Consider the following 21,305-nt stretch of genomic DNA (forward strand, 5'->3'; position numbering starts at 1 on the left):
CAAACCAAATCAATGTCTGTGAAGATTCCTTCCTCATCAACACAGCTCGGTTACCATCAGAAGAAATTCACCACAGCACCATACACCCTCCAATTTTAAAAGACTGGAGGCAGGTGTAGATGATTATCTGGAAATGAGTTGCAGGTGTGTTAACTGCACGATGGGAGTGAACCAGGAAGCAGCCCCGGAACAGACATGGAACACAAGGGGTTCAACCCCCATACTGGCCACAAAGGCTCTCTCTTTACACACTCAACATCTTTTGTCTCATATATTTTGCTTCTGTTGGGAACTTTTCACATCTTTCATATACTAAATATTCTTGTTGCAATAAAATATCTGGCTTTTCTTCCAAACTTGAAGAAAGTCGCTCTGACTACTTTTCGTCATCCACAGGTCTTTGACCTCTGACATGGTGGCTTTAAACTCCCAACAAAACACAAGTGGTCATATGTGAATATGCCATAAAATCCATTTTCATCCAGATTTGGAGCTGTTTTAAAGCTGCCTTGTTTATAGATGACTTTCAGGAATGATAGTGAGTGTCAGACGAGACCGCTCATCATCATCATCATCAAAAACACAGGAGCTCACCAGGACTCAAACTTCTCTTCACCAGACATAAGAGCCTGAGAACAATGAAAACAAAGCTTGACTATACTTTCAAGGGTTGTTTCTTTAGTTTGCAATTGAGTACTGTATTTTCTGGACTATATGTCGCTCCGGAGTTTAAGTCGCACTAGCCAAAAAATGCATAATAAAGAAGAAAAATAGATATATAAGTCACATTTTGGGGGAAAATTTATTCGCTAAAATCCAAGACCAAGAACATACATTTCATCTTGAGGCAATTAGCAATCCATTAGCATGGATTACCAATAGGGTTACGGTATGCTAACGCAACAAATTCAGCTACATGACCTACAACGAACTGAGTACGTGTCTGCTTTGTTAACGTAACATAATAACAGTTATTCAGATAACTATAGCATAAAGAACATCCGACCAAGTTTACCAAACATTGTTTGGCAAACAATGAAGTTTAACTCCATAGACGAAGCACCGCTTCTTCTTCTGCGTCGCTAAAGGAACTCGTTCCTCAGGTACACACGCTAAGAGCCCCCTCTTGTGGTTGTCAGTGTGAAAATAACAAACATGTGAAATTCTGTAATAATGTATTTATTTATAGGTCGCTCCGGAGTACAAGTCGCACCCCCTGACAAACTATGAAAAAAAGTGCGACTTATAGTCCGGAATTTTTTTTATTTTTATTTTTAAAGAGTTTGGTCTTTCTGCCCATTGTGAAGTCGTGAGCTGTATCTGTCTCAACTAGAGTCAAAAGAGATTGTCTGTTATCACATAAAATACTTCCAGTTTTACCACTTACCAATTTTAACCTCCTCAAATAAATAAAACATAAAGCAATGTAAGATTTTTTTTAAATGAATTAAATAAAATTTAAGCATTTTAGGCCGTTCAGAGCCACCAGTAGAAACACTTCTCTCAACCGTTAGCTTTGACCCTGGCCATCAAACTTTTGCAACTTGCAAAGCAAGAGGATAGATTTGAAAGGAAATCTGATCTATTTGACTCAATAATAGATAAAGAATATTGTCTTCATATATTTGCAAATATAAATCTATTTGTAAAAACAAACACTCAAGTTACGAAAAACCCCAAAAAACACGAATACACAAATTACTTTTTTTTTTCTTGAAGAGAAGAATATCAAAGAGATTTATTATTGTGAATTGAAAAATAACACGTTTAAATCAAGGGATGTTTGTACGATCCCCTCTTAGCATTTAAATGTATAAACGAGACAAATTGAACCCCCTATATTCCTTCAGTAGCTGTCTATGCAACAAAAGAATGATTCATGAAGCTGTTGTCATACATAAAGAGATTGATCAGAATAAAAGACTGGGTCATGTTGCGTTGCTCAGGCAGAACTACGGCGTCTATTCACAGGCGCGATTTCACTACTGAGCGGCATGAGGGCTTTGACCTGCTCCGTTGCCGACCTGGGTCGATGCACCCCTCCTGAGACGATCTGGTGGCCCCAGGAGCACCACATCTATTCCGAACTTAGTACGGACACCCGATAGTCGCTGCAGCTCAGAGCTCCTGAGCTCAAATGGTCCTCCAGCCTCCCGGTAGCGTTGGAGTACAGGCGCGCACCACCGCGCCCCATCAGGAGCTCATGGGCCTTTTACCCTTGTTGATTGTGACGTCATGGAAATGGCTACCAACATCTTGCAATGATAAAGTCTCACTCCACTGCTAAAGATGTCATTATAGCCCAGAGGTTCGATCTGCAGATTCAATTCCACAATTATCTTTACTCTTATGCAGCTATATCTTTATCTGATTTTACTTGTAGATGAAGATTGAGGCACACGTTATTGCACAGTATTTTGTCTTTTTAAGAAACGGCATCAATAGTATCAAAGCTGCAATTCACCCACTGGCATTCGTTTATAACATGGAACACAAAGTCAGCTTGTTCTTTCCAGAGGTGTCTTTTGCCTGAGTAATTTTGTTGGGCTATATAACATAAGTAAACACAAGTTAAAAAAACACACACATTTAAATACTTTATTTCTCCACTAAGACATCTAAAAAATAAACATTAAATAAAGCGCCACATGAAGGCATTGAAGAACAACACCAGACAATTGCACAGAAACCATATTATGAAGTGACTTGTCTGTCAAATAAAGAATTAGCTTGTCTTATCTAAAAACAAAACACTTTTTATGCTACTGAACCTTGTTTGACAGGTTATCTAATGCTTAGAAGACATTTAAAATAGTTCACATAATCTACATACAGTAACAATGCAACAACAAGGTGGCATTCACTCAAACAGAAACCACATATATTGAGGACCTGACCAAGGGCAATAGCATAACAAATATTTTAATTTAACTCTATATTTCATAATTTCTGAACCTTTGCAGCAGAGTGGATGGTGATTCAGAAGCCCAACGGAAGCGACGGTGGCAATAATCACCTACAGGCAAAACAGTCATAACTGTGAGTTTCACTGCAACAGCTTACAATTATGAGCCAATGTTTATTTAAGAAGATTATTTTTTAAACTAAATAAATATATGCTATTCTGGTGCACACGTATGTGTTTGTTCAACTGAAATTAACTTAAGACAGCAAACAAAAAACAGTGCAATTAAACAAAAACTTGACTTTTATAATTAAGATTAAGATTAAGATGTACTTTATTCATCCCCGTGGGGAAATTGAATTGTAGTAGCAACCTATACAAAGTATAGAAACAGAATAAATAATATGACAATGACTAAAGCTAACCATAGTTAAAGACTAAATGGGTGACATTTGGCAACATTTTCTTTCAGAAAAATAGGTTTTATACTGTCTATATACATTATTTCCTATATTTTATATTTAAGCACTTAAAACAATTAAAAACAATGCTAAGTTTTCTATAACTCCTAACCATTTGAATCTGGCTTACTTGAAGGAGATGCAGCCTCATGTGAACTGACTTTTGGTGCTTCTTGCCCAGCATTAAGATGGTCTGCTTGTGATGTGGCTGCTGGTTCTACCTTTGAAGCCTCCAGCATGGGTTCCTTCTTAACTCTTACAGCCCAGTGCATTGACTACAAACAGATGACCAATAAAGTATATGGATTTTAATTGCAAAACATCGCCTCCTATTAGAAATATGCCTACAAATAAAGACATTACATACAGTTTTAACAGAATCATTCAGAGCTTGCCAGTCATGGAATGGAATAGTAACTCCACTTCTTTTCCAAAGGTCATAGTTTTTTCTTTTGGCTTCATTGCACAAAATGTCTTTGGCTTCCTGCAGCTTTTGGAAATCTGCCACTAAAGATGCAAAAATTAAACTGTAATCATTATAGCTTGAGATGGAGCGTGCTTGCTTACATAATATGCAAAAACAGGCTCCACTTTAGAAAACTGGATTAAAACTGATAACTTAAACAGAAAGTTGAACATTCAACAGTACCATTTTGTGAGATATGGCCTTTTCCTGGTTGGGCAGTGTATTTACCTGCTGTTGGGTTGTCTAAGTGTTTGTCTGGGTGACATGCCAGGGCTCGGATCTTGTACTCATTGAGAATCTGTTCAGTCTGCAGAACAAAAAAATTAGAGTGATCCTGTTTTTATTTATGACAACGCTATTACAATATTCTCAAATCACTGATGATAACCACAAAAAACTGAAATATAATTGTTATATTATATACTGGAATATCAGATGCACAGTATATAAGGGGTGATATAGATATTTTTGTATTGTGACATTTGTATTGACCAGAGAAATTGATGGTTAATCTTATCAAAACCAGTCCAAGTGCAATTTAATGGCTTCAGTCTGTTGCCATTACGAAGTTCTTGAATATAAAGCTAAAGATAATTGCTAAGAGCCACTGCATCACTATTAACAGACCATGAAGAACCGTTTATTTTTGCACAATTCAACAGGTTTTTTCTCCTCGCACGGAGTGAACTGAAATAACCATCCGAACCTGAAGTCACGCAGCAAAATACTTGATGAAGTGGACAGAACTTACTGAGGACAGCTCGTCACATCCTAATATCCCGTAGTAATCCACTAGATCCTCTGGTTTGCAGTTCAATACAGCCTCCATAAAATCGATTATCTGGTTTCTTGTGACGAAGCAACTTGAATATGTGCTACACGCGATCACCGTTTGTTGATGGCGATCCCTCGTTGCTGCAGCTTAAATGTCACCGCTTAGTTAAATGCTTACTATAATCTATCTGGAAATTTTCAGAAGGCTTTTATATATAAAAAAAAACTAATCCTGGAGAAAATTCACTCCTCACTGTTGCGGAAAGTCAGCGGTCCTTTTAAACACATGACGTGTGTTGCGTTCACGTTTCAATCTAAACGCTCCATTGAAGCCTGGAGTCCAAGGATCCTACGTAGCAAATGCAGCCAAATAAAAATAAAATTGAAGGATATCACACTAATGGAATCGTAAATAAAATGTATAGGCGTAGTACAACCTAATCTATATTCCCTGATGGTCTGAATATTTTATTCATTATGTGTAGGTAAGATGTAATATAGTGTCACGCCTGTCAAAATTTATTTCGATAGTCATGAATGCAACATGACGTTAATGCCTCTACGTCACCGGTCTATGGAGGGGTTGGGAGAGTAACTAGGTCCAGCTACGGATTTGGAAACCTTTCGAATCACACCCTTTCAGACCTATGGATCGAACTATGCAATTCTTCCTCCATAACAAACCTTCGTCCATAAATTAATCACTCCTCATTCCAATGAATGAATTGTAAACTAGGGGCGGGTCTTCTTCTTCTTCTGTTGCTTCTTCTTCTGCTGCTGCTGCTGCTTCTTTCTCTTCTCTGTGTTATCGAGCTGATCCGAACCAGCTTTCTGCAATCCGCCACCTACTGTACCGTACCCGACCGTGTAACGTCAAATAATTTAACTATTTCTAATTCTCCGCAACTGCCCTGAATTTCTTAAATATTTAAATCATTCCTTCTTGCAGACACACGCTCTCCCTTATCCCCACCAGACTCCATTCTCTTTCACTTGGCATACTTTATAATGTAACCTTTCTCTTTCAGCTGCATGTCCATCACATTGTGTCAGTGTATGGTCAATCTTCTCTTTCACCCAACAAATCTCACATCTATCAATGCTCACCTTCAATATATTGGATATATAGTGCTTTTTATGCATACAAATATGAGGTTTCTAATGGTGTGTGGTGTTACAGGTATCGCCGCCTTCGGAGCTGCATGACGACCTCCGGCCCCGCTGACTCGCTGTATAAACAGTGTATTTTTGTGTGTGTTTCTGTGCTCTGTGCCCGTCCTCTCCTCTCCTCTCCTCTCCTCTCCTCTCCTCTCCTCTCCTCTCCTCTCCTCTCCTCTCCTCTCCGCACCAATACAACGCACCCTCCAATACAACTTCTCCATCAGCAGGAGGATCCCCCTACATGAGCCTGGTCCTGCTCAAGGTTTCTTCCTGTTAAAGGGGAGTTTTTCCTTGCCACTGTTGCTTGTCTGGGGTTAGGCCCTAGGATTCTGGAAAGCGCCTTGAAACAATTTTGATTGTATAAGACGCTATATAAATAAAGATTGATTTGATTTGATTTGATTTGACATGCCTTGTATGTTACAGTCATTATCTCCATTGACTGGACATACAATGTTAACTTTGCTTCAATTTTCCCTTTATTTGTAAATATTATGTAGCTAAATTTGCTTGCCAACATGTCCATAAATTAATATGACCACTGCTCCACTTTTTTACAGCCCTTTCTGCATGTCTGAACAGATAAACATTTATTCATGCATCTATACCGTCCCATCATCTGCATAAAGTGCTGCTTTAACGCACACATCTAATTCAGAAAAACATCAACAATCATGAAATAACACAGGCTTCCCATGAAGAATGCCATCTATTATGTCAAAGTCCTCCAATACAACTTCTTGTTCCTTCAAACCCTTTATCAAGTTTGAAGTTTCCCAATGGAGTAAAAATACTCAATGTGCCTTCTCTGCCTCAGTAACTCTGATTCGAGCATCCACATCAGATACCATCTAACAGACCTGTGTTCCAGTGTGTTCGATAACCTATTAACTATTAAATTCTCCCCCATTTGCATAAATAGCCGATTAGATCTATTAATCTATAATTGCCAGGTTTAGCAGGATCAGACCTGGTTTGCTAAAAGGCAAATAGCCAAAATTATACCCTCCAACTTTTGTTGAATAGACTGTGCACCTATGCACAGTCTGATCTGGTACCTTGTCTATCAGTCAGACAATAGACCTTTTAGGGGTGGTGGTAGCTCAGTCTGTAGGGGGTGGGGCCGAGAAAATGAGATTGAAACCCCAGTTTTAAGAGAGCTCTTTCCCAACAGTTCCTCTAATATTGTCCCATTAGAGTCTGTGTGATTGCTGCAAAACCTGTCAAATCTCCATATTTACTTCCCATGTATTCCACCTGCCTTAGGCTGCAAACTTAAGGTATAACACACTCCATATCCTCAGACTTTTATTACAGTAGCAAATCCTCCCCTACTTTGGTAATTAACCCTATCAAGGCTTGCAGAGGTGAACCCTGGAATCACAAAATTGAACTGCCTCATTTATTGACCAAAAATGCATCTGGAACAACTTCTATGCATGCATAAACCTTCTCTCATTCCAGTGTAGTATCAGAACTATCATAACTACTCACCCAACCCACCACATACACTTTTCCAATCACTTGCTGTAGAGTCATGTATTTGATTTGCTTTCATATCTCTGATATAAAGGAGTGTCCTTGTAGCTTCCACTATGGAAGCCAGAGAAGCCCAAGTGAACAAACTATCAACACTTGATCAACGTAATGTTGATGACAAACTGGTTGTGAACAAAGTGATTTACATTACAACATTTATGCCGCGTGACAAGTGAAAGCCACACAATTCATGTTGTTCACCACCAGTTTGTCATCAACATTACATTGATCAAGTGTAGACAGTTTGTTCACTCGGGCTTCTCTGGTTTCCATCATCGGTATCACCTCTGAACACAGTGCCATGCTCCCTCCCAGTAACACTTTATCCTTTTCCCATTTCCATCCCTATATTGTTATATGACGATGGAAAATGCCCACATCTTGCACACCTCAATTGACCTTTACACTTCTGAGTTGTGTGCCCCACTCCCTAACATGCGTAACATCTGATTGATCTAAATCCTCTCCCCTTGCAGTGATTCTGATTTTGTATGTTTAATTGGGTGGTTATGCCCACTATTCAAGACTTGAGAAATCGCTGAGGCGGTAGAGTATGGACTATGATTCCAATTAGAGAATCAAGGTGCTTATGGAGAAAGGATTGGATGGATCTGGCTGGGTTTTATGTGTTTTATTTGCAAGTTGAGATTGGGCAGGAAGCTTAAACTGTTACAGGTTGCAGTAGTGATAAACCTAAGGCGACTATCCAGTGCTGCATACATACAGGTATACATGATCTTACAGTCATACCTTATCTTACTACGGTACCCTACCTGACCATGGTTACATACACCTATAACTATCTTTGTATACTTATGTCAGCCTCTTACCCTGGCTTATTTATTAATTGTACCATTCCATTGATTTTGTGGAAATTATACCACAAGTATGTTTTCACCAATCATCAAAATTCTCATTCCATAAATCGACTTCAAACACATGAAGTTACATAATTCGTCATTATTCGTTAAAAAACAATAACCAAACAAAAACAATAAACAAAAGCCAAGAGTTTAGGTCCAATCGCACGTTTCTTGAAGGTAAGGCAACATCGGGGCGGGGCTTATACCTTGAAGGGGGCGGGGCTCGCACCTCAGCGCTGCAGCGGGTCACGTGCTCTATGCAAATGAGCCAGCTGTCCGGGAGGAAGGATCTGCTCAGCTCAGCGGCTCTGCGGGCTGAAGATGGCGGATGGAGAGAACAGTCTCGGAATGGCTTTCACTGGCGCCTCCGATATGGACGAGCCTGTTGTAAAAAGGGCCAAAATGAGTCCGCTGAACCATTACGGATTTCTAGCCACCAAAGCAGACCAGTTTCCATGCGTCGCCGGTGCTACTGAGAGCTGGGAGACGGCGGTGAATTGTGCGCACCCAGCAGGGAAGGAAGCGAAGCCGGCGATGGCGGTAGAACAGGCCCCAGTAGCGCTAGGCGGAGACAACAATGGACTGGGAATGCTGGTCTCTGAGCCACACAAAACAGTTATGAAACGAGAAGACAGCGATGAACTTGGGGCGATTGAGGAGAGTGCTGGTATGGAGTATTTATTTGTTAACGCGGGCGTTTATGAAAGCTGTTGCATTTACGTGACTGTCAGTTTCCCTTGACTTTAAAAGTAAAGTAAGTTTCTCAAAGTGGAAAAAGTTGGAGTCTTCGGGGAAAACATTCCATTTCATCAACGCTAAAAAAAATAAAATAAACAGGATTTTTACAGTTTCGAAATTGCTCTTTGCTGGCCAAGATCTTTATTTTTCTACCCGAAAATGAGATATCCCTTGATAACTGACAACGTTGGCCGCTGTTTCTGCTTGTTCGCTTTCCAAACGTCTTTCCTAACATCGCTTTCCAAACTTGTCAGCTTTTCTGGAGCATGGAGATCTGTCTTGTAACGGCCTGGCCGTCACACCGGAGCACATCCATGAAGACGATGACAGATCCTCACATGCGAGCTCCAGTGACTGGACCCCTCAACCCCAGATAGGTAAACGAATGCCGGCTCTTGCTGTCAGCAAAGCATGTGCAATTGTGCGGTTCTGAGATTTTCCCTGAAATTCGGGACAGGTTCCTACAGTTTCATCCAGCAGCACATCAGAGAGACCGATCCCAGGGCGATTCTGAGGGACTTGCTCCCCGACACCGTGCTCCCACCGGATTTAGACGACATGACCCTGTGGCAGATCATCATCAATATCTCAGAACCTCCGAAAAGGAAGAAACGAAAAGATGTCAACACTTTAGAAGATGTAGTCAAGCTGCTAAAGGAAAGCAAGAGGATCCTTGTCCTGACTGGTGCTGGGGTACGTTCTGCTGTGTGGATGATGTTCAGTTAATGACGCTATAGTTCATCTTATTGTTTTTCTTTCATTCTTAGGTGTCTGTTTCTTGTGGCATCCCGGATTTTCGTTCTAGAGATGGAATTTATGCACGCCTTGCTGTAGATTTCCCTGATCTTCCAGACCCTCAAGCCATGTTTGACATCGAATACTTCAGAAGGGACCCAAGACCATTCTTCAAGTTCGCCAAGGTAACTATTCAGTTTAAAGATAATGTTTAGTCTAATATCAGCTTGAAAGTTAATTTAGACGTGTTAAATGTCCTTGGACACAGGAAATCTACCCTGGTCAGTTCCAACCTTCGCTCTGTCATAAATTCATATCCATGCTGGATAAGCAAGGGAAGCTGCTGCGGAATTACACCCAAAACATCGACACATTAGAACAAGTAGCTGGAGTTCAGCGGATTATCCAGTGTCACGGTAAGTGCTTGAATATAGCTTGTTATTCTCATGCAGCTTTGTTTGTGCTCGTTAAGGTGGCACATGTTTCCTGCAACACAAAGAAAATATGGCGGTGTTGGAGGGGGCAACTTCCCAATGTGTTTCTGCTCAGTCTAACCAAACAGCTCAGATATTACTTCATCTGACCACAGAAAATTGTGTCAAAACTGTTTTTCTTTTTCTTGGAAGCTCGGCTGTGTTAAATTTCTGCAATCTTGAATCGGTTTCCTGATTGGACGCCGGTCGATTTCTCTCAGCATCTGCTAGTTTGTGGCTAAATTCAGCGATTCAGGGCAACAGGACTATTATCGCCTTCTAAAAAGGGATTTTCTTCCTCAGTTCAGTGTTTTCATCCTGACCATGACAGAAACGACTATTGGAGGCAGGTGAAAAATACAGTATTTCAGTTCACCTGTCAGTTTCAATAAATATCCCATAACAATTGGAGGCAAACAGCTGACTACCACTCTGTGTGAATGAACGTTATTTAATGCCAATATTAACTTGCAGCATTCTTTTGAAGCATGAATGCATGTTTAGTCAATAAATACATAACCATTTTTACAAAAATGGTTGTAACGCCTACACTGTCACTGGCACACAGCAAATATCTCCATTGATGTTCAGGCTTCAGATTGGAAAAATCCCTGTTGTTTTTGGTGAATTTTAACACTCAGTTTACCAGAAATAATTATGTTTAATGCAAAATTTTGAATTTTAAAAATAAAAATGAACACTCAGGGGCTTGACGTTCTAGCGCCCTCTACTAACTGCCCGCCATTACCTACCCCTGAAACTTCGGGCTACAACAATCATGTTTTCTGCTTTTTTTTTTTTTACATTGTTCAATTTATGTCTAACAAGTGGACACAGAAAAGCAGCAACCCTTATAAATTGCAGTTACTTGGATTTGGCGAAAAATAATTCACAGCACAAACAACATTCATCTTTACAGAGGCACATTTTATCACAATGTTATGCCTTGAACATTTTATGCCGCCTGAATACATTAAAAAAAATGAGTCTAGTGTCCATGGTGAAACTGTGTGTAATTCCTTTTTCTTCTCTTCAGGTTCATTTGCAACTGCGTCCTGTCTTGTCTGTAAACACAAAGTAGATTGTGAGGTCATAAGAGAAGACATCTTTAACCAGGTATTCATTCTTTGTCCTAGTCTGTTAGATTACACACTGAATATTTCAAGTCTCACATAGGATTTAGCAACATCTGGGTTTGAGGTGGCAGATTATAGTGATTCTTACCTTGTCCTCTACAGCAGGGGTGGTCAGTTCCAATTTAGCATATACAGATATCTGAATAATTAAATGGAAGTTTACATTTTTTAGACTCTTTCAGCTAAATTAAGTGCACCTTCTAGTGTTTGACAGTTCATTTGCTTGAGAACTAAAGTTCAGCATGTTTCTTTTGCCCTGTGCTTTAAAAACAACATCCGTTTTCCTCCAGGTTGTCCCTCATTGTTCGCGCTGTCTGGATATTCCTCTGGCAATCATGAAGCCTGATATTGTCTTCTTTGGAGAAAATCTTCCAGAAATGTTCCACAGGGCCATGAAGCAGGATAAAGACGAGGTGGACCTCTTGATTGTCATCGGTTCTTCACTTAAAGTTCGGCCGGTTGCCCTCATCCCAAGTACGTAGAATGAAAAAAATAATCTTTACTTTTTTGTTATGTTCACAGATTGCACAAAGCTGTAGTTTTTAACTGGCCTGTCTTCATCCCATCCAGACTCCATTCCTCACGACGTGCCTCAGGTCCTGATAAATAGGGAGCAACTTCCTCACCTCAACTTCGATGTGGAACTACTCGGAGACTGCGACGTCATTGTCAACGAGCTCTGTCATCAGTTGGGCGTGGAATACGAGCAGCTTTGCTCCAACACTCTAAGACTCAATGAGATCACAGAGAAACCTCCTCGGTTACCAGAACAGTCACCTAATGAGGCCTTGTCTGCTCCCAAGGATGCAGCTCATGTGGAGCAGAAGCAGCACCGCATAGACTCAGTAACCAAGTCTTCACAGGAGGAAGAAACCCCCAGTGTCCCTGAGACCGCCACTAAGATTACTACGCCTCCGCAGCCTTGCCCAAATGCTCAGCGTCCAAGTGAAGAGACGACCAAGCCAGCAGAGGGACGCACAGAGGCTTCACCAACAGAAGAGCCCACTGAAGTGAAGAACCACACCTCTAACCTTCACAGACGATACTGGATGAGTCGGATCAGCAGAAGTCCAGTCAGCAAACGGCTTGAAAGTAAGCTGTCTAGAAATATCGGGAAGGAATTGTCTTAATTATCTGTTGTGAACAATAATACACTATGAAATATTCTCTTGACACAAGCAAAGTGAGTCAGAAATGGGTTTTCTCCAGATACGCCTTCAACATCAGTGTTTTGTTTCCCGCAGCAGGTCAGTACCTGTTTCAGGCACCAAATCAGTACATCTTCCACGGGGCTGAGGTGTACTCCGACTCTGAAGATGACACGTCCAGCTCCAGGAGCAGCGACAGCGATGAGTCCGAGAGCAGCGCAGATGGCGTGGAGGACGACAGCGACCCAGAGGAGGCGGCAGCACTACCGGAGGACGCAGAGACGACCCTCAGAGACACGATAAACAGTGATGCCACGTCCGGTGTGCAGACAGACAGTACATCAGAGAAAACAGAGAGCACCATGCATCTTTAAGTGTAAAGTACACAGTCAACGAAGCACTAATTGTTTTATATGTTTGTGAGTTTGTTATATTTTGGATCCATCAACCTTTCTATTGTTTTCATAAAGCAGAAACTGTGTGACAACTTCATGCGATTATGCGGCAACTGTCTTTTTCATTGTTATGGGTTTGTTTTTTTTTCAATTTTATAAATTGTCTGAAACTCCATATTGTATACTATTTACTAAATAGAATGCCTTATTAGTTTTAACTTTTTTATCTCTATATGCCAATCTCATTTCACACTCTTTAGCTTATGCGCTGGTCCTTCTTGGGCAGTTTACCAAATTCAACACTAGGCAAAGTTTTTGCTTTTCTTCCAGTTAATTTAAGTGCATCTGTCCCGGTGTGATGTCATCTCTGACCTGTATGTCTGAGTGTAAATTTGTAAATCTGCTGCCTGCTAAATAGTGCTTACTGTGAGTTTCAGACACACAAAGGTTCATATAGTTTACTTGAACACGTTGTTTAACTTAAACTCTCAACGTTTTAACTCTGCTTTCATGCCAGTCAACGCTACAAGAGGAAAAGTACTTTAATTGTAGACCAAAGAACTCCTGATCAACACCCTCCTATGTTGTGATAATCTTTGTACGTTTAATCTGTCATTCTTTGGAAAATATAACTATTGACAAGGTGTACCACGTGGCAGCTATTTTCTATGGTCAAGCCTCTTATTTTTATACTCCTGTCAGATTGAAAGAGTGGAGGATAATCTTTCTCTCCAGATTTATGCTCAATGTGTCATTTCAAACCTGTATGTATCTTCACTCACTTCACATTGGAAAATTGTACTTTTTACATCAGTGTAATATTGTTTTTGTCACTCGTGTTATTTTTTTACTGAATACATACATTCAAAATGAACACAATTATATAGGTGTCAACACTACCTATGAGCATTAATTGCATATTTGAGGCCTGTAGGTTTGTATTAAGATAAATGTAAATGTCTACAAAAATGTTCATACTATTTCCAAGTTAATGTTTTGTTAATGATTTAAGGATTGATTGTTCATATGGTGATTGTGAGGAAAAAAGGTCTCCAGCAGTTAACGGTCATTTCTCTTACTGAATGTAGGCCATAACCTATACCGGCACCACCTTTAGTGCTTTCAATGGGTCTTTGTTCCATTTAGAGAATTTTCCTGGTTTCTCTAAGAGACGCCTGGTAATTTTCTTAGAAGATTTTCTTTCCTGTCTTTTCAAATTTAAGTATAACGTGTGGAAATTTGTTGATGGGAGTTTCTTAATTGTGTAGTTGGATGCTTTTGAATCAAAGAATTTATCTACAAATACTAGCAAATGGAGTCATCGGTCATCAAGAATAAACCGGTGAAGCTATGTGAATGATTTGCAGATTGCAGGTCTGATGGCTTATAAAGTAAAGAAAGTGTGGAAAAATCAAGCCAAGAAGCAAATAACATCAGAGAGCAGTTGGGATGTTAATGGCTGTAAAAGTGAGGAAGCTGGAGAACATGCAAAAAGAAAATCAGTAAACCATGGAGTAAGGAATGTGGAGGGTTTTATGGAAGATCCATTTATCAAGGCCTACAAAAATTAAAGGATAGATAGCATCAGAGGAGGGAATGTCTCAAACCTTAGAGATGCAACAAAAAGGTTGCTAGTCTATGAGTAAGGATGGAATTCATTGATGTAACTCCCCAAATCAGCCATAATTGGAGATTATATGGAGGTCAGTAGGTCAGCATGCAGCTCTGAAGGCGGCGATACCTGTAGATGAATACGGGGGAAGAAAAGCAGAAAAACTACACAAGAAATAACAACCTTGTTCAGGAGGAGAGGAGAGGAGACCATTTCCCAGTGGGGTAACAGAGGTCTGTCAGGTGATCATGTTTCCGGACCCCGGCAGCCTCGGCCTATAGCAGCATAACTAAGATGTGACCTAATGATTAGACGACCCCTTAAGTATGATAATTTGTCTGTCTATGATAGTAACTGGGAATACAGAATTAGTAACAATAAGCTTTTTCAAAGAGGAAGGTTTTAAGCCTGATCTTAAAAGTAGAGATGGAGTGTGGAAAGATGTTGCAGAGGGAAGGAAGATATCATGGATGTAAAAAACAAACTTCAGTGGAGTGCAAGCAGTCCAATAGCAACTGGTCAAGAATTCAAGGCATATATCCATGTCAAAGCAGAGTATTGAGGAAACGTGGTCAAAACCACAACTTAATTTTGTCATTAATGTGTGTGTGTGTGTGTGTGTGTGTGTGTGTGTGTGTGTGTGTGTGTGTGTGTGTGTGTGCGTGCGTGTGTGTGTGTGAGCACAGAGAGATAATGGCCTTGGTGGAGGATTATGCCACATCTATGAAGGAGGGTATACCATGGATAGTTTTAGGAAAAGGAAAAGATATGGAATATATTGTAATACTGTAGAGATCTGGAATAATGACAGTAGATTAGTTATCATTGATTTTTACAATCTATAAAAAATGAGATGAACTGAGTCAGTAGAGGGACAGGATAAAAGCTGAGTAATGTGGTTATTGGAGTGTGCACAACATGTGTAGGGGAAAATAGAACATGATGGCACTGTGATAGACGAGTTTATGGATATGAAAAGATTGGCATGTTTACATTATGGTTCCTCAACAGGAAGAGGTCCTAAAATGCTATCAAAATCAGTATAACTCCACATTATTATCCCATTCCAGAGCAGACACAGCTGTATGGGATGTAAACAATGACACAACTGTTGGCATTGATCACTATCCAATATATTAATATCCAATATCTAATATATTATTAATATCAAGAGAGGAAATTGTAATATTAATACAATAGATAATTCTGTGGAGTGATAGTATTTTATTATTTATTTTTATTTTTTATTAGTTATTACACCAAAACACTAGAGATCAGAATGGAAAAAGAAAATGTCAGCACCAAAGCAGACAGCAGAAAGTAAGCAATAAAAATTAAATTAAAAATAAAAATTAAAAAATGTAGTTTTTTAATGTGTTTTCAAAAGCTATGGATGTTAATAAATTTGGACAATATTAAAAGGAAGTAGGCAAAGACAAGGAAAACAAATCGAGAAGCAAAAAGAAATGATTGGATGGAAACTGAAAAGCATAGTAGTTGGGGAAGAAATCAAGTTTAGCTGTGATGTAATTATGAATGGCACATTATGTTCGGTTGACGGGATAAATTTTGCAATTTGTAAGAACAACGTGATTAAGTAAAAGCATTTAATATGCATATACTGTACCTTACATATTGCGTTGTATGCCATTGCAATTATCATGACAGACCACAGGATGGCGGTGATGCAACATATCACAGTTTGCCGCAGCCTTAGAATATCGAAGAAGAAGAACTTGTATCTACACAAATGTGTCGTAAATTATTCTACCGTAAAGCGGACCACCCCCTATACCCTACATAGTGCACTCAATCGCGTGGACGCCATTTTGAAATAGTGTCCGAATTCTTAGTGAGCATCGCGAGTGCACTCAATGTATCCCACAATGCACTGCAAAAAGTAGTGTACAACCGATGCACCCGAACTCGGTAATATATCCCATCAGCCTTTACGGTATCACGTGGTAATCTGTCGATGGCGGGTAAACGAGCAGTAATGACGTACAAATCTATGTAATATTATGTTATTATTATTATATGCTATTTGTTTCACATATCTTACTAGAGCGTAAAATTCTTTCACTTTAGTGGAACATTGCTGCCTCCATTTTAAATATGTTTTTTGCCTTTATTTATTTATAAGCGACTATAACCGTCTTATTAGATTACGTCACCGGAAATGTCACCGGACACTAATTATTTGAGATAATAAGGAAGTGTTATGTTATTGACATTAATATTTTAATCTATTATTATTATATAAAGATTATAATAGGGTAAAATATTGCATTTTCAAAGAAACGATCGCTGAATGTGTTTGGGTATGTTTCGGATGGGTTAAAATAATTAAATGGACCTGGCCACTTTTCCCGGGGAACGATTCGTTGTTATTATGCGACAACATTACGTCATTTTACGTGCGCCGTAGTGTCCGAAAGCTAATTTTGAATTGAGTGCGCTACGTAGTTCACTCAATCCATGTCCCCCATGTAGTGAGTAGTGAATAGGGAACGAGTGTGTGGTTTCGGAAACAGCCAAAGACTGTGGACCGTGGAATTGAAAATCCCCTTGACACCACACAGTAAGAGGTTGCGCTTGCCAGCCAGAAAAGGTACACTAAAACCTCCACTTCCAGACCCCAGCCATGGTCAAACGGTGAGCGCAGGACATCGATGAGTTTGGCCACCGTTGACCGAGAGAGACGGAAGTCTGGGCGGAGGTCAGTTTGGCCTTCAATGTACATCGGCAGCAATGGAACATGCCTGTTCTGCACACAATACTGTGATGGTTGCTCGTTCTGTTGGTAAAACAAAGTTGTTGTTGTTTTTTTTTAAAGGCAATTTTCCACTGTGCTGTTCTTAAAATAACACATAAATGTGGAAATCAATCTACCATCAAATGTTTTTCCCTCCCCCTCTCCCTCTCCCTCTCCCTCACTTACAGTTTGATATCTGGATCTTAGAGCCAAAATTGCCCTTCGGACGCGTCTGTTCCTCACCAGACGGCGGGATCGCAGCAAAAGAATACTAAAGACAATGAAAAGCAGTTCTGGAGCCATTTTGTGATGTAAAATTCCTGTATGTAAAATTCCTGTATTACTTATATAGATATTTGAGAATGTACCATCATGTCATGGCGCGAAAATGTCACCGGACACTAATTATTTGAGATAATAAGGAAGTGTTATGTTATTGTTATTGACATTAATATTTTAATCTATTATTATTATATAAAGATAATAATAGGGTAAAATATTGCACTTTCAAAGAAACAAGCGCTGAATGTGTTTGGGTATGTTTCGGATGGGTTAAAATAATTAAATGGACCTGGCCACTTTTCCCGGGGAACGGTTCGTTATTATTATGCGACAACATTACGTCATTTTACGTGCGTCGTAGTGTCCGAAAGCTAATTTTGAATTGAGTGCGCTACGTAGTTCACTCAATCCATGTCCCCCATGTAGTGAGTAGTGAATAGGGAACGAGTGTGTGGTTTCGGAAACAGCCAATGTTTGTGTATTCATCTGACATAAACGGAAAAAAGGTGTCTTACATTGTTGACTATTGAAAATGGAGGCCACAGACGGCGACTCTTTTATCCTAAAAGACGATCACAACCATAACTATCGTTCCAGTAGAAGTAGTAAAGTCTCGTTGGATTCCAGGGCGGTCCCGCAGGCGGTGTGTGGACCTGTGCTAATGGGAGAAGAACCGGAGACTCAGCGAGGCAAAGTCTGGACCGTCGATCTTGGAGGAGCCGATTCAAGCAGTGATAGTAGCGAAGCCAGTGAGACGGATTGTACGGCTCTGACAGCCACGGCTGAGGGGAAATTCGCCCTCGACTCTACGCCTAAACTCCGTAAGTTGGTTCATACGATGTCCTGATGTTTAACAACACCCACGTGTTGTCATGTTTCCCTTGTGTGGGTGGATGGTCTGTCTCATATTTCTTTACACAAACCTGACGTGTCCGCTGCTTTCCCGACTCAGTTCTAAATGCACTGACTTTAGAAGACTACCGTAAAAACCATTGGCCGAATTTAGAGAAGGCAATTGACCGCCTCCTCCTCCACAACCCCACAGAGCACATCTCGGTCTCTTATGCACAGATTTACAGGTCAGGCAGTGTCAACAATCACATTTCATTTGAGCTGAATCTTTATTTTGATTTGTATTTCCATGCTAATCCAGTAGGCTTAATGATTTGGTTTGTCCTTCTTTGTCTAGCTATGTCTACAAGTGTGTTTGCCAGCAGCACTCCGAACTGCTCTACAATGATTTGACAGCAAAAATAGCAAATCACCTGCAACAGGTTTCCACCAGTTTACAAGTAAGCCAATGCAAATGTCTTAAATCATTATTACAAACCTGTAAATTAAGCACGTTACCCTTTTGTATTTCAGGCCAGCCCACCGGAGTTCTTAATTGAGAACTTCAACATTGCTTACACACAATACGCAGCCTCTCTTCAGTGTATAGTTCCCGTGTTTATGTACTTGGTATGCATCTTTTTTATATACATCTTATCAGCAGATGTTATATGCTATGTTATTGCTCATTTATTTTCTTTGAAGCATTTTTTTTTACCATTTCAAAATGTTTCAGAACAAGTTTTACATTGAGTCAAAACTAAATAGAGACCTAAGGGAGGAACTGATGAAGCTATTTGCTGATCATGTTGCAGAAAAACATGTCAACGAGTTGATGCGTGAGTGTTTGTCTGGGCTGTAATTACCCTCTTTACTATCAAAAATGCCCTCTGAAATATCCATATTCTCATTTACTCTTTCTTTGCTTTTCTTTCAGCACTTCTCATTACAGCTAATTCCATGCCTTTTCATGTGCAGCCATCTACTATGGCTGGTGTGGTTAAAGGCCTCTACAGCCTTAGACCAGGTAAGCTATGAAGCTTTGACCTATAAATGGCATCACGTTCTTCCCTGTTGTGCTGCATTCAATTTTTAAGAGTTGGGCTCTTTCAGAGTGGGCTCTGTTAGCCCCAGCCCTCTTCTCTGGATTCATTCCTCAAATCAACCCTCCTGCTCTGGAGTCTCTGCTGCCTGATTATGCTGCTCATGACCAGAAGTTACAGCTGGAGCTCTCAATGAAAGGTTTTCCACGGTCAGTTTTCTGAGACGTGTGAGCCTCTTATGTGCATGCACTGCCTGGGCGATTGTGATTCCGTTGTGTTTTTGGATTCCAGAGGTGACCAGTCAAGAAAACGGGCCAACGACGACTCCTGAAAGCAGTCCCAAAATCAGACACATTGCAGAGCTGCTACTCTACTTCATCCCAATCCCGAGTTTGCTGCTGCACAAGGTGCAAGATGGAGAGCGCGTTTCCTGTTACGCTCCCTGGAGAAGTGGTCGCGAAACGCTGTGAACGTTAAAGGACCTGATGATGACCGCAGACTTCATCTCACTGCACTAATAAGAAAAAAAAAAGCACAGCGGCATCTGACATGATGCATCGTGCCTCAGTGTCTTCGCAGGGCACCGCTGAGCATTCAATAAGCATTGCATTATGTTCTGTTTATTAACGAGTGCCTTCCTGCTGTCTGTCCTGATCAGACAGGCCAACGTTACGTCTCATCCCCTAACCTGTAGGAGTGAAGTGCATTTTTGGTAGACAGGGCTAAACCAGACCTTCTGTTGTTGCTAATCTCTTTATTCAGGTGGCTTTATTTATGACAGAAGTGTGGATAGAAACGCTAAAACCACAATGGATGAACCAGTGAGACTGCTCTTGGTGGGATTTTGTCAGTTTTGCTAAACCAAATGGGGCAAGTAGGACCTGCAGTACTGTTGTCTTTATAGTAAAGTGACAACCGATGACATCATGAAGCCTCTGGCTACAACAACTGGGTGGGTGTGTGTGTTGTCGATTCTGGACAAAGACGCACAACCAGCTCCACTTGTTGAATTCTTGGCCAGTGTTGACTTTTGCTCAGGTTTTGAATGTCCCAATTGAAATGCTCTGTTCTTTTTTTATTCTGTTCTTGCTCATTTTTCTATAATGTCGGCAGGCTTCTGTAATGCACTAACTCCAGTGTGGTCACTTAGAAAAAAAATCCTTCCATGAAACAGGTTTCTCTGCAGTATTTGCAGGGTGTAGCAAATCATCAGAAGAAGATAGTCAGAAATATCTAAGAGTTTATTTAAATGTGCGGAAGGTTCCCGGAGGCATCTCTTTTCTTTAATTTATTTTTATCATTGCTTGTCCCATTAGTTTGAGTGTTTAGAGTCATTATTGGCATAATAGTATCACCTATTTTCAGCTGGAAAACTTAGTCACTCAGCAATACGAGGAGTTAATTCTCTACAAGTGATTGTCAACAACTCAAATTGTGAAATCCAATGATGCTTCCTGGAAACCATCAAATATGCAACTGAACTTTTTATTTTAGTGGACGTGCATATTTAATTTCACTAACATCTGCAGGCTGTTCCTGATGTTAATGTTTGTCTCAGTATAGCCGTCCATTTACACTTTATTTGGTCACATCAGTTTGGTTATTCACATATAGAAGTATTTGATACACTGTTTTAAGTGTAAATCGATACTCAGGTGTGTTTGGGAAAATTAAAATCCTCCTTCACTTAAATGAATTTCTTTAAAAATTGCCAAATGCTGATGTGCAAGTGAACTTTTTATAAATGAATGACATTGAAGTGGATGCCAAACCCTGACTGGGACACCTTGAGATTGACCTTTTCCGTTTGCTAAAAAATGTTCAAACAACCTATCAAATGTGAATAAAACTCCACTTGACTCAAATCCTGTTTCAGAAATGTTGCCCTGAGTGCCCCCCCTAAAAAGACATTCATGAACCTTGTGTGAAATAAATGTAAAAAATGAATAACCACACAGGAACGGGAGGAGCGCAGCATCGTTAAATGG

General features: G+C 40.1%; 3 protein-coding genes and 1 long non-coding RNA gene across 9 annotated transcripts; 2 read left to right on the top strand and 2 right to left on the bottom strand.

Annotated features, from left to right (window-relative positions):
• Window positions 1–2,584: 2,584 nt before the first annotated feature.
• On the bottom strand, window positions 2,585–4,907 carry dnajc12 (DnaJ (Hsp40) homolog, subfamily C, member 12). Its single transcript, XM_003963690.3, has 5 exons — window positions 4,584–4,907; window positions 4,061–4,139; window positions 3,734–3,873; window positions 3,497–3,641; window positions 2,585–3,016 (listed from the first exon to the last, which is right to left on the bottom strand). Exons 1-5 carry the CDS (start codon window positions 4,659–4,661, stop codon window positions 2,934–2,936), a joined length of 525 nt encoding a protein of 174 aa, XP_003963739.1. The 5' UTR covers window positions 4,662–4,907; the 3' UTR covers window positions 2,585–2,933.
• Window positions 4,908–8,433: 3,526 nt separating this feature from the next.
• On the top strand, window positions 8,434–13,676 carry sirt1 (sirtuin 1). 2 transcript variants are annotated; one of them, XM_011602940.2, is made up of 9 exons: window positions 8,434–8,836; window positions 9,162–9,284; window positions 9,365–9,600; window positions 9,675–9,827; window positions 9,911–10,058; window positions 11,152–11,231; window positions 11,542–11,725; window positions 11,822–12,343; window positions 12,499–13,676. In XM_011602940.2, exons 1-9 carry the CDS (start codon window positions 8,491–8,493, stop codon window positions 12,771–12,773), a joined length of 2,067 nt encoding a protein of 688 aa, XP_011601242.1. In that variant the 5' UTR covers window positions 8,434–8,490; the 3' UTR covers window positions 12,774–13,676. The 2 variants fall into 2 exon arrangements, with proteins under 2 accessions (XP_011601242.1, XP_003963777.1); XM_003963728.3 differs by having other exon boundaries at window positions 8,491–8,836; window positions 12,496–13,676.
• LOC115249505 (uncharacterized) lies at window positions 11,022–11,542 on the bottom strand. The gene is made up of 2 exons (XR_003888180.1): window positions 11,340–11,542; window positions 11,022–11,179 (listed from the first exon to the last, which is right to left on the bottom strand). It is a non-coding gene; the product is annotated as an uncharacterized lncRNA (long non-coding RNA).
• A 3,162-nt stretch (window positions 13,677–16,838) lies between the features above and the next one.
• Window positions 16,839–21,182, top strand: cacul1 (CDK2 associated cullin domain 1). 5 transcript variants are annotated; one of them, XM_011602937.2, is made up of 10 exons: window positions 16,839–17,125; window positions 17,350–17,483; window positions 18,071–18,264; window positions 18,396–18,522; window positions 18,633–18,735; window positions 18,809–18,904; window positions 19,011–19,113; window positions 19,212–19,301; window positions 19,388–19,526; window positions 19,609–21,182. In XM_011602937.2, the coding sequence occupies exons 3-10, from the start codon at window positions 18,105–18,107 to the stop codon at window positions 19,646–19,648; spliced, it is 858 nt and encodes a 285-aa protein (XP_011601239.1). In that variant the 5' UTR covers window positions 16,839–17,125; window positions 17,350–17,483; window positions 18,071–18,104; the 3' UTR covers window positions 19,649–21,182. The 5 variants fall into 5 exon arrangements, 4 of the variants coding, with proteins under 4 accessions (XP_011601239.1, XP_029690709.1, XP_003963776.1 ...); XM_029834849.1 differs by having other exon boundaries at window positions 17,369–17,483; XM_003963727.3 differs by lacking the exons at window positions 16,839–17,125; window positions 17,350–17,483 and adding an exon at window positions 17,806–17,949.
• The last annotated feature ends 123 nt before the right edge of the window (window positions 21,183–21,305 follow it).

The sequence above is a fragment of the Takifugu rubripes genome, chromosome 4 (assembly GCF_901000725.2).
Source record: "Takifugu rubripes chromosome 4, fTakRub1.2, whole genome shotgun sequence".
Taxonomy (NCBI): Eukaryota; Metazoa; Chordata; class Actinopteri; order Tetraodontiformes; family Tetraodontidae; genus Takifugu; species Takifugu rubripes.

What these genes read in the sequence shown, in the direction of transcription:
- cacul1 (XM_011602936.2), top strand. Translation starts at nt 17,976, where the DNA reads ATGGAGGCCACAGACGGCGACTCTTTTATCCTAAAAGACGATCACAAC. An exon ending in TCTTATGCACAGATTTACAG is followed by an intron (nt 18,523 to 18,632) that starts GTCAGGCAGTGT and finishes TTCTTTGTCTAG; the next exon opens with CTATGTCTACAAGTGTGTTT. An exon ending in AGGTTTCCACCAGTTTACAA is followed by an intron (nt 18,736 to 18,808) that starts GTAAGCCAATGC and finishes TTTGTATTTCAG; the next exon opens with GCCAGCCCACCGGAGTTCTT.
- dnajc12 (XM_003963690.3), bottom strand. Translation starts at nt 4,661, where the DNA reads ATGGAGGCTGTATTGAACTGCAAACCAGAGGATCTAGTGGATTACTAC. An exon ending in CTTAGACAACCCAACAGCAG is followed by an intron (nt 3,874 to 4,060) that starts GTAAATACACTG and finishes TTGCATCTTTAG; the next exon opens with TGGCAGATTTCCAAAAGCTG. An exon ending in TGAGGCTGCATCTCCTTCAA is followed by an intron (nt 3,017 to 3,496) that starts GTAAGCCAGATT and finishes TTTTGCCTGTAG; the next exon opens with GTGATTATTGCCACCGTCGC.
- sirt1 (XM_003963728.3), top strand. Translation starts at nt 8,491, where the DNA reads ATGGCGGATGGAGAGAACAGTCTCGGAATGGCTTTCACTGGCGCCTCC. An exon ending in GCGGATTATCCAGTGTCACG is followed by an intron (nt 10,059 to 11,151) that starts GTAAGTGCTTGA and finishes TCTTCTCTTCAG; the next exon opens with GTTCATTTGCAACTGCGTCC. An exon ending in AGTCAGCAAACGGCTTGAAA is followed by an intron (nt 12,344 to 12,495) that starts GTAAGCTGTCTA and finishes TGTTTCCCGCAG; the next exon opens with CAGGTCAGTACCTGTTTCAG.